Here is an 18811-nt window from a genome sequence, read left to right on the forward strand (position 1 = left end):
TCCTTGCTTTCATATTTTGCAGGTTATGCTAAATTTCAATCAGATTCATATTACAGCCTACTTTTAGTAGATACAGTATGCATTCTTATCCCTAATACGAGGACTGCTTTTGGAAAGAAGACTTTTGCTTCTTCTTCGAATAATTGTCATAAAACACTGAAATGTAACAGTAAAACCTGCTACCTTTGAATAATGTAGATTCACGTAGATTCATCTGAAATACTTTTAAACTGCAACTTTCTATACACACACACATATAATATATATATATATATATATATATATATATATATATATATATATATATATATATATATATATATATATATATATATATATATATATATATATAATAATTATTTATAATAATATATAATTATTTTTATGTAATATTCTATCTCTATGTAAAATAAATAAAATAAAATTGGGTTATTATATTTAACTAAAACCATAAAAAACAAAAACAAATTTTTGTTACCTGAAATAAAGTAAATGTTAACTGAAATGAAATTATATATATAAATAAATAAAACTTAGCTTAGTTTATTTCATTTTTTTTTTGTTTTTTTTTTTTTTTATCTTTATTTTTTAATATAGTTATAATAAAACTAAAAAAAATAAAATAAATAAAAACTATATATATTAGATATATAAAAAAAGAGTATTTACACACAGTATATATGGAAAACAAAACAAAAATATGTATAAACTACCTCACTAATATTGAAATAACACTATATATATATCATATATATATATATATATATATATATATATATATATATATATATATATATATATATATATATATATATATATATATATCTCCACCTCCAGGGTTTTGAAACACTTTAGTCTGGCTGCTAAATTAGCTGAAGGCGATATGAGAACATCAATTACAGCACTGCAGGCTCCTGAGTTTATTAGTTTGTCTTCCTCCTCTTCTGGAGTCTGCTGTTGTCCATATGGATCATGCTTTAGTTTGCTGGTCTTGCTTTGCCTCAAGCAGTTGTGTTCCTGGAACAGCACAGCGTCTGGCATCATGACACTGCCAAGAGCAAACACTCCCGAGAAGCTCGTCCTCTCTGGTTCTGCAGCGCAGCAGTGGTGACGGGAGGCCGTCTGGACACACTGATAGAGAGTTTAGGAGATGCTGAAGGGCTGTTAGGCTGATTTGTGTGGTCCATTATAACTCTAGGAGGAGGGTGATGGTTCAACAATAGTCGTCACCATAAATAAATGTGTTTAGGGCAAGCATTTTTCCCTCTGCTCTTTATTTTCCCTGAAGATTAATGGCTGTAATCACTGGAAGTTGTATTCAGTGTGTGTGTGTTGGTTCTTTGTTAGGCAGTAAGTGAGTAGTGATAAAAAGTAATTAAGAATCAGGATGTAAAGCTGTCCAAACATGAGCTTGAATCTACTTCTGTTCTATTCTGTAAATGCATTTCAGGTGATAAGAGCTTAAAGGCTGTGACCGATCGAATGAAGTCAGGATCAACACTGCAGAAGTGGCACAGAAACTGCATCTAAAGCAGCATTTAAATGCAGTTACATTTGCACAAGTGATGCTGTGTTTTAGAAATGCTGAATATCAAAATCTGAAATTATTTTTTTTAAAGAAATTATATTTAAATATGAAACTAAAACTGACAGTAGGTGGCGCCAATTCAGTGTCTTAATGAGCGAGTCATTGAATCGTTCATGCAACCGATTCACTTAAATAGTTGCTTCGTTCAAAAACAAAGCATGCGACTCTATGAATGGATCGTCCAGTCATCGATTTGTTTTAAAAATATGAAATATTATATACATCTCTGTAGGTGGAGTTCTTAATTCTAATGTATTTGCATGCATTGCAATTCTAATCAGTTTTTCTAAATTATTTTTATTTTATTGAATATTAGATTAGATAGTGTGTTTGGTGCAAAACTGGCAGATCATTTCTTGAATGAAAAGCGAGTTGTTCTGATCGTCTCTGCTGTAAGAATTCAGCAAATTTCATGCTTGATCACATAATCTCAAAATCTCTGGATATTACCGACATTTCTGCTGCAGTTATGACACAGCTGCTTATTTTCAAACAGAAACTGAGAGTATTGATATTTTAATGAACCATGATTCATTTTGTGATTCCAGAAATTTCAAGAACTGATTCGTTGATTTAAAAACAGTGGTTACTTATTCTTAGTTATTAGTTATTGATTTAATTACTACTTTTTTAGAGTTTTAGTTTTAAAGTGAATTATTTCAATATATTAATAATGTTTTTATTTTTATTTAATTTTTTTAATAACATTTTCAGAAAACCGAAACAATTCAACCTTCTGGTTGAGGACGACTGTAATGGTGATTATTTTCTTCTTTGGTTGTGATCAAAATATTATTTTATTAGTATGTGCTATAATCTTTTAACCACTTTACTTGTTAATAATTAAGCTGTACCTGATAAATATTCAATAACTGAATTCCTGCTGTTAGTCTACAATATTACAATTAATATTAATTTTACAGTATTATTCTAGATTTTTGATTCTAATAATATAAATGCATGCTTTTTAATAAAAATAAAAATTTAATAAAAATATATTTTTTTATTAAATTAAAAAAAAAAAAAAAAATATATATATATATATATATATATATATATAGTTTATTCTATTTTATTTATTTATTTTTATCTATATATATATATATATATATATATATATACTATATATATATTTATATATATATATATTTATATATATTATATATATATATATATTATTTTTATTTATTTATTTATTTATTTTATTATTTATTTTATTTATTTATTTATTTATTTATTTATTTTATTATTGTTTTGTTTTAGTAAATGGCATGATATGAAAGCTCCGTTGAGTAAAAGCCATCAGAGGGAGTTTTTTAGTTTTCGTCTGGTTTCTGGTTATGAAGCAAAGCACTCAGAGTCATTAATTTGATTAGTTTTACTTTGATTCGTTAGTTTGTTTTTCACTTGTATTCTCGCTCATTTGTGTCCAGTTTGAGATCTGTTCATGTGTTGCTCGTAGAGTCGAGGGATCAGCCGGATCGGTGTTGCGGCTCGTTTACTCTGATTGTTTTATTAACATTGCTGGCGTTCACTGAAACCCACATGCGTCATTCAGAGAAACAGTATTTATAAGTATTTATAGATATGGCAGTGAGTGTTATGATTGTTGTTCTTGTTGTTGTTGTGTATGTTGTGTTTGGTTTTCTTCGTTTTGAGGTTTTTGTGGTGTTTTTGTGGTGATGCAACATTTTACTCACTTTGTGAAACTCATATTTGACTCTGTATTTTAATACATGCACACTGATATGATTACTTGGTTTGTTGTGTTGGAGGGAATGGAGTAGCTGGATGCTGGCTTGTTATTAAATAAGCTGTTTTACAGTGTGCATTTTCCATCAACTCAAATTTTACCTCTTTTACATTTAGATTTAGGTTTACATTTAGTCATTTAGCAGACGCTTTTATCCAAAGTGACTTACAAATGAGGACAATGGAAGCAATCAAAAACAACAAAAGAGCAATGATATATAAGTGCTATAACAAGTCTCAGTTAGCTTTAAACGCAGTACACGTAGTAAGTGGCTTTTATATAATATAATAAATAAAAAGAAAAACATGATAGAATAGAAAAAAGAATAGAGCCAGCTACCGTTAGAGGTCTTTTTTGCTTTGTTAATTGTATAATAAATGAAAAGAAAAACATATAGAATACAAAAATGATTAGAAAGCTATTTAGATTTTTTTTTTTTTTTTAAGGACTAGAATTAGACTAGTGAGTGCTAGAGTTAGAGGGGTCAAATACAGTGGAAGAGATGTAGTTTTTAAGGCTGGATTAGAAATGTTGAAATATCACTATAATTTTCTTGTCTTAAAGGCATAGCTCAGTTCACTCACAAAATGAAAATTTTGTCATCAGGTTTATTACCAAAATCCCACATGACTCTGTGTTTGTTTTGTTGTTTTTTCTTTCTGTGGAATTTATTTATTATTTTGATTCAGTAATGAATTTATTTATTTAATACAATTATTTATCAAATTTTAAAACAGATTTTAATTATTTATTAAATAAATAAATTCAGTAACTTGATACATTTATTTTTAACACGTTTATTATTTATTATTAATAATCATTGTAGAATTTATTTTTATTCAGTATGTATTTAATACAGCACTTTATTAAATAAAGATTTATTTATTTGTTAATATACTTGGTTGTTGTGTGGAGGGAAATGAGTAGCTGAATGCTGGCTTGTTATTAAATAAGCTTGTTTACAAGTGTGCATTTTCCATCAACTCAAATTTTACTCCCCTTTTCTTTTAACATTTAGATTTTAGGTTTACATTTAGTCATTTAGCAGACCGCTTTTATCCAAAGTGACTTACAAATGAGGACAATGGAGCAATCAACAAACAAAAGAGCAATGATATATAAGTGCTAGAACAAGTCTCAGTTAGCTTAAAACAGCAGTACACGGAGTAAGGGCTTTTATATAATATCATTACACATAGCAAAGTTTTTTAAGTAAAAAAGAATAGAGCAAGCTACCGTTTAGAGGTGGTCTTTTTTGCTTTTGTTAATTGTATAATAAATGAAAAGAAAACAGATAGAATACAAAAAGGTTAGAAAGATTTTTTTTTAAGAATAGAATTAGAATATTGAGTGCTAGAGTTAGAGGGTCAAATACAGATGGAAGAGATGTGTTTTAAGCCGATTAGAAATGTTAAATATCACTAATTTTCTTTCTTAAAGGCATAGTTCACTCACAAATGAAAATTTTGTCATCAGGTTATTCCAAACCCACATGACTTCTGTTTTGTTTTGTTGTTTTTTTTTCTGTGGAATTTATTTATTTATTTTTATTCAGTATGAATTTATTTATTTAATACAACTCTTTATCAAATAAAGATTTTAATTATTTATTAAATAAATAAATTCAGTAACTTGATACATTTATTTTTAAACACGTTTATTATTTATTTATGTAATAATCATTTGTAGAATTTATTTTTATTCAGTATGTATTTAATACAGCACTTTATTAAATAAAGATTTTATTTATTTGTTAATAAATAAATGCAGTAATTTGATGCATTTATTTTTTTAAAGAGGTTTATTATTTATTTATTTAATTAATAATCATCTGTGGAATTTATTTATTTATTTTTATTCAGTATGTATTTATTTAATACAGCTCTTTATTAAATAAAGATTTGATTTATTTATTAAATAAATAAATTCAGTAATTTTATACATTTATTTTTAAACGTGTTTATTATTTATTTATTTAAGTAATTAATAATCATCTGTGGAATTTATTTATTTTTATTTCAGTATGTATGTTATTTCAAATATATTTTAAAGCTTTTATTTCTTTATTCAAATTATTTGTATATTTTATTTGTAAATGCATTTGTTTATTTATATCGGCTTTTATTTATTAAATGCATTTATTTATTTGTATTTGTTCAGTTTATTTATTTATTTTATACATTTTTATTAAACGCTCTCTGCCTGTCAATCATTGTGTGTGATATTCAGGTTTGCAGACATGTCTCTGAAGGGTGGGTTTTAGACCGAGGGCGTGTGTTTGTTAGAACTGAATGCTTGAAATCACTTGCAGCACCTTCAGCAAACATTTGTACTGTCTTTAGTTTCTTATTTCCAAGACATATAGCCAGTCATAGCTGGTGTCACTGGGGTTTTTATATTTTCATAATGTAGTCTTTATGATCCACATAATTATGAACCAGGCATTATGTCATATTTATCCCTCATAATAAATTTAAAATAAATATACTGTTTTTGATAACTTCTATTTTCATAACTTAATACTTTTCAACTAAAACCATATTTTATCTAATCAGTTTTATTTTTTTTTTTAAAGTTTTGAATGTTTTTACCAAGTTATTACTCCATGTATCCCTTAAAAAAAAAACAGTTTAAAATTTCAAATTGCACAAACCACGCCAAAAATTAAAATATATAATATATAATTTTTTTCTCAATATTGATGATAAATTTTATTTGAATATATATTTGTATTAGATTTATAAGAGCATTTAGAATTGCCAGTATTAACCCCATTGGAATGAATGGAATTTAATTAAATTTCTTTGAATTTATATCTTATTACTGCTCAAAAACAGTCCAAATTTATGAAACCTACACATGTATTTCTAGAAAAACAACATCAAAACAGCATATTGCTCTAAAAAGTTTTCAAACAAAATAAATTGATTTTATTTTGCTTAAAATCTCACTTTCGGGTAAAAAGTGATTGGTTTTTCTGGCTGAAAATACTGCAGAACTGAAAATATTAGAGCCTCAGACCGATGCAGTCTCTCTCTCTCGCTCTCTCTCTCTCTCACACACACACACACACACACAGAGGAAGGCTGTCATTCATGCCAGTGATCCGGCTTCAGAAAGAATGATTCATTGTGAGAGGAAACACAGGCGATGCGGCAGTGTGTTGAGACGAGGACAGAAAGTGTCCTCACCTGAAGGCAGCCTAATTAATGAGTTTTCCTCCATTCTGCTTCATAGAAAAGAGGTTTTCAAGAAGGATTAAATGTTCCTTCAGCTGCAGAAAAGTAATTAGGCATTAGCTGTAGTCTTATAATTGGACTGCAGTACAACACTGTCATAAAAGCACTTCAGAGTGTAAAACACTTGGTGTGTTATATGAGATGTGACCAAAAACACACATCATTAAACCACTTCGTTTTATAGATAGAGATGAGTTCAACAACATTCGTCCACATCGATTCATTTATGTACGGTTTCATATCCATACTGACTTTAGTCTTCACTGTAGAAACTACGATCAGCAACTCATTTTTTTTCGTTACTTTAACTCATCAAAATAAGCTGAGCAATTTCAGGTTTTTTTTTAATTTTTTTTTATAAACGTTACATACGTTATATGAAAGTTACCTTGATTTTTTTTTTTTTTTTTAATTCGGTTTAATGTAATTTAAGTAAAGGCAGCATTAATTAAATTAAGGCACTGAATTAAATTTTTACGTTGAAATAGTTGGAATTTTTTTTTAAAAAGATAATTTTATCATTTTATATATATATATATATATATATATATATATATATATATATATATATATATATATATATATATATAGATATATATATATATATATATATATATATATATATATATATATATATATAATATGAAAAACTAATCATGTTTAAGTCATGTGGTGGATCCATGCGGGGAAAAAATCAGTATCAGGAAATGCAAAGATATTTTTGAATAATAAAAACAATATTATTTATTTAGTATTATTTTTCATTTAGCCATATTTTTAATTATCATTTGTTTTTACATTTTTAATTTAAATTTTCGTATTTTATTTGAAAAAAATTATGAGCTTTTGTCATTTTTATTAGTTTTTCTTTTTTTTTTAAAAAATATGACTATTTAAGTTTGATTTATGTTTAAGTTTAAGTTTTTAAGTTTCATTAGAAGTTTATTTAAAGTTTTTTTTTTTTTACATTATTTTTTAGGTTAATTTTTTTTTTCAGTTTTAGTTTTATCATATACAGTAGACAACCTATATTATTATGATTTCTTTATTTCTTTTCACCTGATGCTAATATTCTGTGTCCATTCGTTGGATTGTAAATTTGCTATTTTATAAACCTTCTTTCTTTCTCTCATGTCTTGAAATGATTGACACACACACAAAAAAAAAAAAAAAAAAGAAAAAAAAAACACACACACACACACACACACACACACACATATATATATATATTTTCTGTAGTTTTATTTATATTTTAAATACATGGTGGAGAATTTAAAAGTGAATATTCTTTACTACCATGAAATAATAATAATAAAAATAATAATAATTTTTGCACAAAAGTATAGTACATTTGGTTATAAAAATGCTTATGCTTATTGTCTCTGGTCTGTTTTGACCTCTAGGATCACAGGTTAATAATACCAGATGACTAGACTTTGGATCATTCTCAAATCCCACTGGAACACACGAGAAAACTGGCGAAAGCACAAGTTGACCTTTATCTCTGTCCGTGCATCACTCCTGGGTTCCTGAGATTGAGACTCGCGCTCTCAGTGAATCAATCAGCCTCCGAGTCAGTGATTAGCTATTAACTGAGCGGGTTCGTTTGTCTAGATGCTGTCTTCTGCTCACTCAAACCGCTTCGTCCGGTGGAAAGAGGTGCACGGGAAAATGAAATAATTACCCCCTTCTCAAATGAAAATAAATAACACACCTTTCAGAGAAGCTGAGCGTTTAAATGCGCAGTGGAGTGGTCTTCATTATTCCCACTGCGGTGCAACGGTGGCAGAGAATAGACTGTCATTACTGAAGAGGTCCTGCATTAACCTGCTCTTAATAACAGCTTTGCCCTCAAAGGGAACAAAACCGATGTCAAATGGAGCAGCAGGAAATTGAGGTTTCCCACAAGACATGATAATAATAATAACAATAATCAAAGTGCAGCACAGGCCCTGAGGACGTAGAGGTGTAATTTCTACAGACAGGTAGCTTTCCATTAGCCTTTTCAAAAGCTTTACTCTTTCTGTGGTGATTTTCATAAGCCCTTTTTGATGTATTCTCTGCCCTGTCCAACAGAATAGACTATTATCAATTTTATTATTATCCCAATGTATACTGGAAAAAAAAAATTAATCAGAAATTGCTACTAAATTTCACAATTAATTATAAAGGAACCAGAAGTGACGCATTGAATTAAACAGTAAAATTTGAAGTAGACAGACTGAAATAGTATTTTCTTTTAAGGCACGCTTAAAAAAAAAAATAAATAAATAAATAAATAAATTTCATTTTACTGTTGTACTTTAATTATTTTTTAAAAACAGCATTTTTCCTAATTTTACAATATTAATGTTTTTTTTTTTCTGTATTTTTGGTCAAATACAGCATGAAGAGACTTCTTTAAAAAGCATTGAAAATCTTACTGATCCCAAACTTTTGAACAGCAGAGTGTATGTATGTATATGTGTCATACATGCATACATAAGGGTTTCTGCAGTTATTAATAATGCTGAGATGCTAGAGAGAGATTTTCAGAACTGTGATGCTTGCATAACAAACCATTAATACAAATCCATTCATGAACCTGAATGATTTATATTGCTTTTCTTTACAAAAGTGTTACTTATGTAAGAAGTGTACAGAGCTTCCCAGATGCTTTTGTCATATGGAAGAAATTGTAGTACAAGTAAGCATTATCTGTCATTATCTGTTGGAACAGGTAGTACGTTTTCCATTATTTATTTCTAGTCCATCAGTAAAATATTTGAATGCATTGTTTTTGTAATGCGACTTTTTAATGTGACAAATTCTTAATTATTCAGGATGCTTGTCAAATTTTAGTTAACATGCACAAAAAATGGTTTACACCAAACCTAACCGAACCAAATCAGATTTGTTTGCGGTTTCATTTAGCACTGTATGGAACAGCTGTCAGTCCTTTTTTGAAGATTTGGAACTTTTTGCATTGTTTTACATTGTTGTTGTTTCCTCGTGATTTCTGTCTGAGTTTGTGCTTTTCTTTCGTTAGATGGTGTGTGTGAAATAAAATCTCCCGTCTCTCTGATGTAAGACACAGTGCTGTTTCCCAGCATGCCTACAGGACAAATGAACAAGTCTTTGATCACGATTTGTCCAAATGTGTTGGACAGCATAGAAGAAATGCATGAGTTTTAACTTGCTCTTTTCTGCTTGAGGGTTTTGTGTCACACTTACACTCATGAATAATTAAAAAGTCTACTGATGCAAACTGGAGTTTGGCAGATTTGCACACTGTTTAAACTGACTTTACAGGGAAAGCACAAAATCAAAGCGTTGAATTAGAAAACAAAAATCTGTGTTTTTCAACTTTTATCTCACATGCTGTAATTGGAGTAATACTGCCATACTTTTCCTGTAGTATGCATGCATAATATATAATATATAACACGTAATATATATTTATATATGCACACACACACATACACACGCACGCAAGCATGCACACACACGCACGCACCCACGCAAGCATGCAAACACACGCACGCAAGCATGCACACACACACACACGCGCACACACACACACACACACCCACGCAAGCATGCACACACACACATACACGCATGCATGCGCACACACACGCACTCACGCAAGCATGCGCACACACAAACACACACACACGCACCCACGCAAGCATGCACACACACGCACGCACCCACGCAAGCATGCACACACACACGCAAGCATGCACACACACACACACGCGCACACACACACACACCCACGCAAGCATGCACACACACACACACGCAAGCATGCACACACACACACACACACACACACGCAAGCATGCACACACACACACACGCACGCACCCACGCAAGCATGCACACACACACATACACGCATGCATGCGCACACACACGCACGCACCCACGCAAGCATACGCACCCACGCAAGCATGCACACACACACATACACGCAAGCATGCACACACACACACACGCAAGCATACACACACACACACACACACACGCAAGCATGCACACACACGCACGCACCCACGCAAGCATACGCACCCACGCAAGCATGCACACACACACATACACGCATGCATGCGCACACACACACGCACTCACGCAAGCATGCGCACACACAAACACACACACACACACACACGCAAGCATGCGCACACACACACACACACACACACACACACACACACACACGCAAGCATGCACACACACTCAAGCATGCGCGTGCACACACACTCACACACACACATACGCACACACACATACACGCACTCACGCAAGCATGCGCACACACACACACACACACACACACACACACACTCAAGCATGCGCGTGCACACACACTCACACTCACACACACACACAAACGCACACACACATACACGCATGCATGCGCACACACGCAAGCATGCGCACACACACACACACGCAAGCATGCGCGCGCACACACACTCACACACACACACACAATCACGCATGCGCACACAAACACGCACCGACGCAAGCATGCACACACACACACACACACGCATGCATGGGCACACACACACCCCCACGGAAGCATGCGCACACAAACTCACACACACACACACACACACACACTGTCACTGAAGCTACACTTTTGTACCTTTTTAAGTAAAAGTTTAAGTAAGCTTTTAGCAAAGTTTCTGGAAACAAACGCTCCTCAAAAGATCCTGATGATCAGATATTACAGAGATATTACTGCAGTTATTCTGAACTTTACTTGATCAAAATCACTCAAGATTTGACAGCAGAAATACACGGGAAGCTCCAGCTTTTTGTATCATGCTGATCAGCTTCCTTGTTTAGAAACATGGCTTCAAACTAGGAGAACATCAGAACTTATAACAGTTCATTATTTCAGCTGTATCTAAAGGGAACGAACTGCTTAGTTGTTGTGTGTCGTGCTCGAGTGTGGATCAGCAGCGTGTGAGAGTCTGCTCCTCTTCTGTCCTCAGGTCATGCTGGCGGCGTCCTATTGGTCCCTTCTGGCTCCTGCTATCGAGATGGCAGAGGATTCTGGGAAATATGGCGACTTTGCCTTCGTGCCTGTCGCTGTGGGTTTTGCACTCGGGGCTCTGTTCGTTTATATCGCTGACCTGATGATGCCCGTTCTGGTGAGTTTCAAATCATTTCCCATATGCATTAGAAACAGGTCTTTAAGTAGTATTAAAAAGTTCTGCAAATCTGCCAATCCATCCTAAACATCAGTTTAATAATTAATGTCATCAATCAGAAGTGTTCCAAGAAATCCCTTTGCTTGAATTTAAGTGGTTTAGTTTAATAAAGGTATTCAAGTAAATATAGTATGTACTGTATGTATATTGGTACATTTTATTTAGTGTCAAACTTTTTTGCCTGTTAAAGTAGATTTTAATTTGAGTTTAGTTGCATTTTAAATAGTTTAATCTACATTGCAGGTATTGTTATTTATTTATTATTTTTAATAATCTTTGTCATATTCTTTCTCATTACGTGGGTGTGGTGTGATATTGCTGAGAATGATGAACCGTATATTAAGAATCTGATTGTTCCTTTAGCCTTTTCCTGACTTGAAATTCGGAAAATATCCCCCAAATTATGAAGATATGCAAATTTTTAAGGCCGAGTGTGTTTCACAGTGCCAATATTTTAAATGGTAATTTCATATTCAGTGCACTTCTCAGGTTAAGAGTTATCTTGAAAATGGGAAAATATTTTTTTTTTTAATGTTTTTGAAAGAAGACTCTTCTGCTCACCAAGTGTGCATTTATTTGATAAAAAATACAGTAAAACCAGTAAAATTATGAAATATTATTATAATTTAGAATTGCTGTTTTCTATGTGAATATATTGTAAAATATAATTTATTCCTGTGCTCAAAGCTGAATTTTCAGCATCATTACTCCAGTCTTCAGCGTCACATGATCCTGGTGCTTCATGTTTTTTTTTGCAGAAATGTGATACACCTAAAGTCAAAAGTTTGGGGTGTGTAAGATTTAAAAGGAAAGAAAAATAAATAAACACTTTGATTCAGCAAGGATGCATTAAATTAATCAAAAGTGTCAGTAAAGACATTTCCAATGTCACAAAACATTTCTATTTCAAATAAATGCTGTTCTTTTGAACTTTCTATTCATCTGTGAATCCTGAAAAATAAAATGTACCACAGTTTCCTCAAAAATATTAAGTGTTTTCAACATTGATAATAATCAGAAATGTTTCTTGAGCAGTAATCAGCATATTAGAATGATTTCTGAAGATCATGTGACACTGAAGACTGGAGTAATGATGCTGAAAATACAGAAATAAATTACAGTTTAACAGAGATTCACATAGAAAACAGCTGTTTTGAATATAAGTAAAGGTACAGCAATATGAACGAGGATTGGAGGGACTTCTCCTGAACATCTCACTCTTTCTCCACCGGTTTCATTCAGGTTTTGTCGCTTTTATCTTTTCCGTATTTCCATCTACTTCGTCTCTCTCCTCTTCAGTTTCACACAGGCTCACTAATGTTTTTCTTTGAATGGATCTCTCTCTCATGCCGTCACACACGCTCACTGCCTCTCTTATGTCCCTCACGGTGCTGCTGGATATCGATTCTGACAAGCAAAAAACAAGATATTGTTCATTTTACATCAGACTGACTGGCCCTCACGTATGCTTCAGGATCGAATGCGGTTGATATAACAGAAACAGCTTGCTTTATTAATGTGTAGATGTCATGAGTCGAAGCTCTCAGGTTAACAGCTTGTTTCTGTCACACTAGCGTATATTATTCCATTATTCATGTATCTGTGAACCTATTAGTCCCTGCTGTTGTGTGAGACATGAGGATGAGAGCTAGCTAACATTTTCTCATTTCTTTTTCATTAAGCATGTGTGAATAACTAATAGTACCAATTTTGTCGGGGGGCCAAAGCCCTTAAAGTGATAGTTAAGCATGTGTGAATAAAAAGTTATTATCATATCCTATTATTTTTTTGTCTTTCTTGCATTACACTTATTTAGATTTATTAATATATTTATAAATGAATATTACACATGCATATTTATTATATGCTATTATGTAACATACATTGTCGTGTTTGTTTATTTATGATAAATATTTATAATAAATATGATAAATAAATACATACATAGCGATGGAATATAAGCACTGTAAGACGACCTACTAGACAAATACATTGAATAATGTCAAGTCATCTGGATAATTTAATGGAGCTTTTCCGTAATTTTCGTTTCAGTGTGAGCTGTTCCTTTAAGCTGTGCTCTTAGACACAATGCCGGTTGAATGTGGTGACATTGTAATCTGTTTGAAATACATGTGCACGCTCTCTGGACAACACCCTCCCCCCCCCCCAGTGTTTGGACAGCTGGTGTAGTCACTTTTACTGGCACTGTTGGCAAACAGTTCGAGCGAAAGAGCGTTAGATGCCGAGCCTGCAAACCCCCAGCAAAGTCATTACCATGGCTCCGCTCCAGAGACGCGGATCACACGCCGTTCATCCTCCACCGCTTCCCACATTCTCTATTGTTTCCTGCTCCTCGTCCTCAGGTCGGGTGACTGAACACCTGTCAGTGACTACAGACCAAGCTGCTGCAGGATTGAGTGTCTGGAAATCTCCAGCCGGTGGACTTTCTTACACACAGACACGTCCTGCCTCTTTGTTACTCTGACTAGTTGCCCATATACAATGGATGAAGTTACAGTAGCAGTTTGCTCTTGGGATATTTTATGGGTGGAATGGTGTAATGGTTTTGTTCTGAGAGCAGCACTGGGTCTGATCTGAGGTGGAACAGTGTCAACATCAGACCATCGTATGTGTGGAAGGACTGTTTGTTGAACCTTGAATGATGCTGTTTAATGTCACACATTGTTGATCAGACTTTATTTTCTATTCTTTCTTTCCTTTCTGGCTTGACTTTCTTCTTCCTATTCTTCTTTCTTTACTTCTTCACTCTCCTTCTCTTTCCTCTTCCTCTTCCTTTTCATGCTCTCCTCCTGATCCTTCATTTCCTCCCTTCTTCTTCAATTTTCACTTCTTTCCTTTCTTCCTGTTCATTTTTCTTCTCCTTTTTTTAACTTGTCATCTTCTTCCTTCTTTCCTTCCTGTTCATTTTTCTTCTTTCTTTCATTTTCCTTCATTCTTCTCCTCTTCCTCTCTCTCTTCCCCTTCCTTCTTCCCTTATTTCCTTTCTTCTTCTTCGTTTAGTTCCTCCCTTCTTCATCTTCACTTTTCACTTCTTCCTTCCTCTCTTCCCTTATCTTGCCATCCTTGCTGTTCTTATTATTCATTGATTTCTGTCTTTCCTTCTCTCTCATTTAGTCATTTTCCTTCTTCCTTTGTCTCTTCTGCTTTCTTCTTCTCCTCCTCCTCCTCTTCCTCCTTCCTTCTTTCCTTCCTTCCTGGTCATTTTTGTCTCCCTTTTCCTTGTCCTCTTCTTCCTTCCTTCCTTCCTTCCTTTCTTTGTTTCATGTTCTTCTCCCTCTGCCTCTCCTTCTCCTTCTTTTTCTATTTCTCTTCCCCTTCCTTCCTTCCTTCTTCATCTTTGTTTATTTCCTCCCTTCATCATCTTCACTTTTCCTTCCTTTGGTTCTTTATTATAGCCCTGCATTTCAACCTTGAGCTCAACGAGGCCCGACTTATTTTCTAGTCATTCATTTAAGCCATTATTCGACTGATCGTATGTATATCTCAATTAAATTACTTAAATATATACTAAACCATAATGAGCCTTTTAATATGTAGGCTAGCTAGCCTACTCCACGCTCAAGCGCACACATAAAGCTTGCCACAAGCACGCGCAAAAGTATTAATGACTATGCATGTGTCAGGGAAAAATAACATGGAGATATTTTCATTATTTATTAATGAACTACTGTTTTCTGAGTCTGTGTCGGCTGCAAAGATTAAGTTACTGACTTGCTATCTCCGCAGCGCCTCCAGAAGGAAATGCACCTTTTGTACGGATTACATAATGAGCTAATTTCAATTTGAATTGGTTCATTTTAAAGTCAACCTTTCAAGCTTTCTATAGATATATTTCTCATGTCTATGAAGCAAGTAGCCTATACGATGAGTTTCAGTTCATTCTTGTGATACGCTCCACAGTTTATCGGAGACCAAGACGGCAGAAAGCGCATCCTGTTCATTTTCTTTATTTTACAAAAGCACAGCATTTTGGCTGATAATGTGAGTGTACACAAATAAAAGTAGACTTTGCAGTCTCGAGTGTTGTGTCACTCTTACCTGTGTGAGCAAAAATTACGGCATATTTTAAGTTGTTTCCACTGTTATCAGGCCCTTTAGCTTCTTTAGCTTCCACAATCCACACAAACACTTGGAAATGCAACTAACAGCGCACATTTATCTAGGCTAAGTGTTTAAACTGACTGTGATATGCTTGAAGTGTGTATCTATGGATTTTGTTTTAGGCAAGGCAAGGGATTAATTCGAGAAGGCTAAATTGATCAAACATGTGGTAAACTCACTGTTGACTGCTTTGCCATCACTTTAAAAAACAAAAACTTGTGTTTAACGAACAAAATATGCTCCAAATATTTTTCTAAATTACTATATGAATGGCTGCAATATAGGCTGTAATCTCCTCATGTTTGCTTTTTCCTCTTCTTTCCCCCTTTTAACAACTTCTTTCCTTTCCTTGTCGTCTTCTTACCTTCCTTCCGTTTTTCTTTTTGTTCTTTCTCTCTCCGTGTTGATGTAATCCTAACAGCAGTCAGAGGTGAAGTTTGAATGATAAGTGACAGGTCTGGCTATCAGCTGAAGGGACGACACATGCTATATCTCATTACCCCATGTGTTGACCTGCCCTTATCTTTCCTCGTTAGCGTCTCAAAGGCTATTTTCTCTAGTCTGCCCCACGGGTCCCATAATAATGCAAATGACTGTATTATTTTTTCGCTTCATTTGCTGCCAGCATGCTGGTCTGGATGCTGCTCAGTTTCTGCTGATTATGGCTGTCAGAGCGACTCTCCACTTTTAATGTCACTCCCAAAATACAGACATGCTGGTTTAATTTCTCTCTTATGCCATCGGATGGACAGTAGCCATATATTTTTGTTAATCCATATGGCCAGGAATGAAGGAAGCTTGTTATTTGGTTTGACGATGACCACCTGAGTGATCATAACAGAAAACACTAAATATTTATAAATATTCAATATATTTTGAATTAATAGTTATTATATTACATTATATTATATTATAAATATTCAACATATTTATTGAATTTATATTTATTCTTATGGTTAATATATAATATATTTTATTGTTTTATCATATCATATCTCATATCATATCATATCTCATCTCATATCGTAATGTCATATATCGCATATATCATATATTACATATATTACATATCATGTCTCATATCATATATCATATATCACATCATATATTACGTCTCGTCTCGTCTCATCTCGTCACGTCACGTCACATCATCATATCATCATCATATCATCATCATCATATATCATCATCATATCATCATCATATCATATCATCATCAGATCATCATAATATATCATCATCATATATCATCATCATATCATATCATATCATATATCATATCATCATCATATCATATCATCATCATATCATCATCATATCATATCATCATCAGATCATCATCATATCATCATCATATCATATCATCATCATATCATCATCATATCATATCATCATCATATCATCATCATATCATCATCATATATCATATCATCATCATATCATATCATCATCATATATCATATCATATCATCATCATATCATCATCATATCATATCATCATGAGATCATCATCATATCATATCATCATCATATCATCATCATATCATATCATCATCAGATCATCATCATATCATATCATCATCATATCATATCATCATCATATCATCATCAGATCATCATCATATATCATATCATCATCATATCATCATCATATCATATATCATATCATATCATCATCATATCATCATCATATCATATCATATATCATATCATATCATCATCATATCATATCATCATCATATCATCATCAGATCATATCATCATCAGATCATATCATCATCAGATCATCATCATATATCATCATCATATCATCATCATCATATATCATCATCATATCATCATCATATCATATCATCATCATATCATCATCATCATATCATCATCATATCATCATCATATATCATATCATCATCATATCATCATCATATCATATCATCATGAGATCATCATCATATCATATCATCATCATATCATCATCATATCATCATCATATCATATCATCATGAGATCATCATCATATCATATCATCATCAGATCATCATCATATATCATATCATATCATCATCATATCATCATCATATCATCATCATATCATATCATCATCATATCATCATCAGATCATCATCATATATCATATCATCATCATATCATCATCATATCATATCATATCATCATCATATCATCATCATATCATATCATGATCATATCATCATCATATCATATCATCATCATATCATCATCATATCATATATCATCTAGATGTGTAGTTTCATTGCCAATAAAAAAAAAAAATATTTATGGCTGATTAATTTTCTTAATTCATCCAATATTGATAGATATTGACAGGCAAAAAGTTAATTTGCAACGCAACCAGATTTTTATGGGAAATCAAAGACTACAAGCAAAACAACAAAATCATACGTGTTTTTTTGTCGTTTGTCTGTATGTTGTTGTTAATATGCATCCCATCCAGAGTGATGGGAATGAATTGGCCTGTTTGTAGTGTCTGAGATTTCACTCCTGCTCACAGACGCACTATTAAAATGCTTTCATCTAACTGCATCAAAGCGAGAGGAGGCTGGGGGGACACAAGATCCTCAAATAGCAACGTTGAGTCCTCATCTTGATATGCTGCATAGCGTTACAGCTCACAGACACTTGATTTCATCGCTCATTCATATTCTTCCTGTAATGACACTGAGTGGTGACTCTTAGAATGCCGTTCTCTCCTTCTAAAGACTGATCCGCCTCCGATTAGGATCTTGGTGTGAGGTAGAGCATCGCTTTGGTCCTTTTCTTGGTGGCTTCGGTGTTAGGATATCTTATCTAACCTTGTCTGGCATCAGTCGAGCGTTGCCCAGTACCAACCAGACGCTGGATGGAAGAGACACAAACAGAG

At 32.9% G+C, this 18811-nt stretch overlaps 1 protein-coding gene across 1 annotated transcript in view; it reads left to right on the forward strand.

The window, feature by feature from the left end:
• LOC109049734 (solute carrier family 39, member 11) overlaps positions 1-18811 on the forward strand; it is a 117083-nt gene that overhangs the window by 3123 nt on the left and 95149 nt on the right. The window contains exon 4 of the mRNA XM_042767085.1: positions 11572-11730. Within this exon, the coding sequence (XP_042623019.1) occupies positions 11572-11730 (159 nt within the window). The remainder of the gene's footprint in view (positions 1-11571; positions 11731-18811) is intronic.

This window comes from Cyprinus carpio, chromosome A12 (genome assembly GCF_018340385.1).
Source record: "Cyprinus carpio isolate SPL01 chromosome A12, ASM1834038v1, whole genome shotgun sequence".
Classification (NCBI taxonomy): Eukaryota; Metazoa; Chordata; class Actinopteri; order Cypriniformes; family Cyprinidae; genus Cyprinus; species Cyprinus carpio.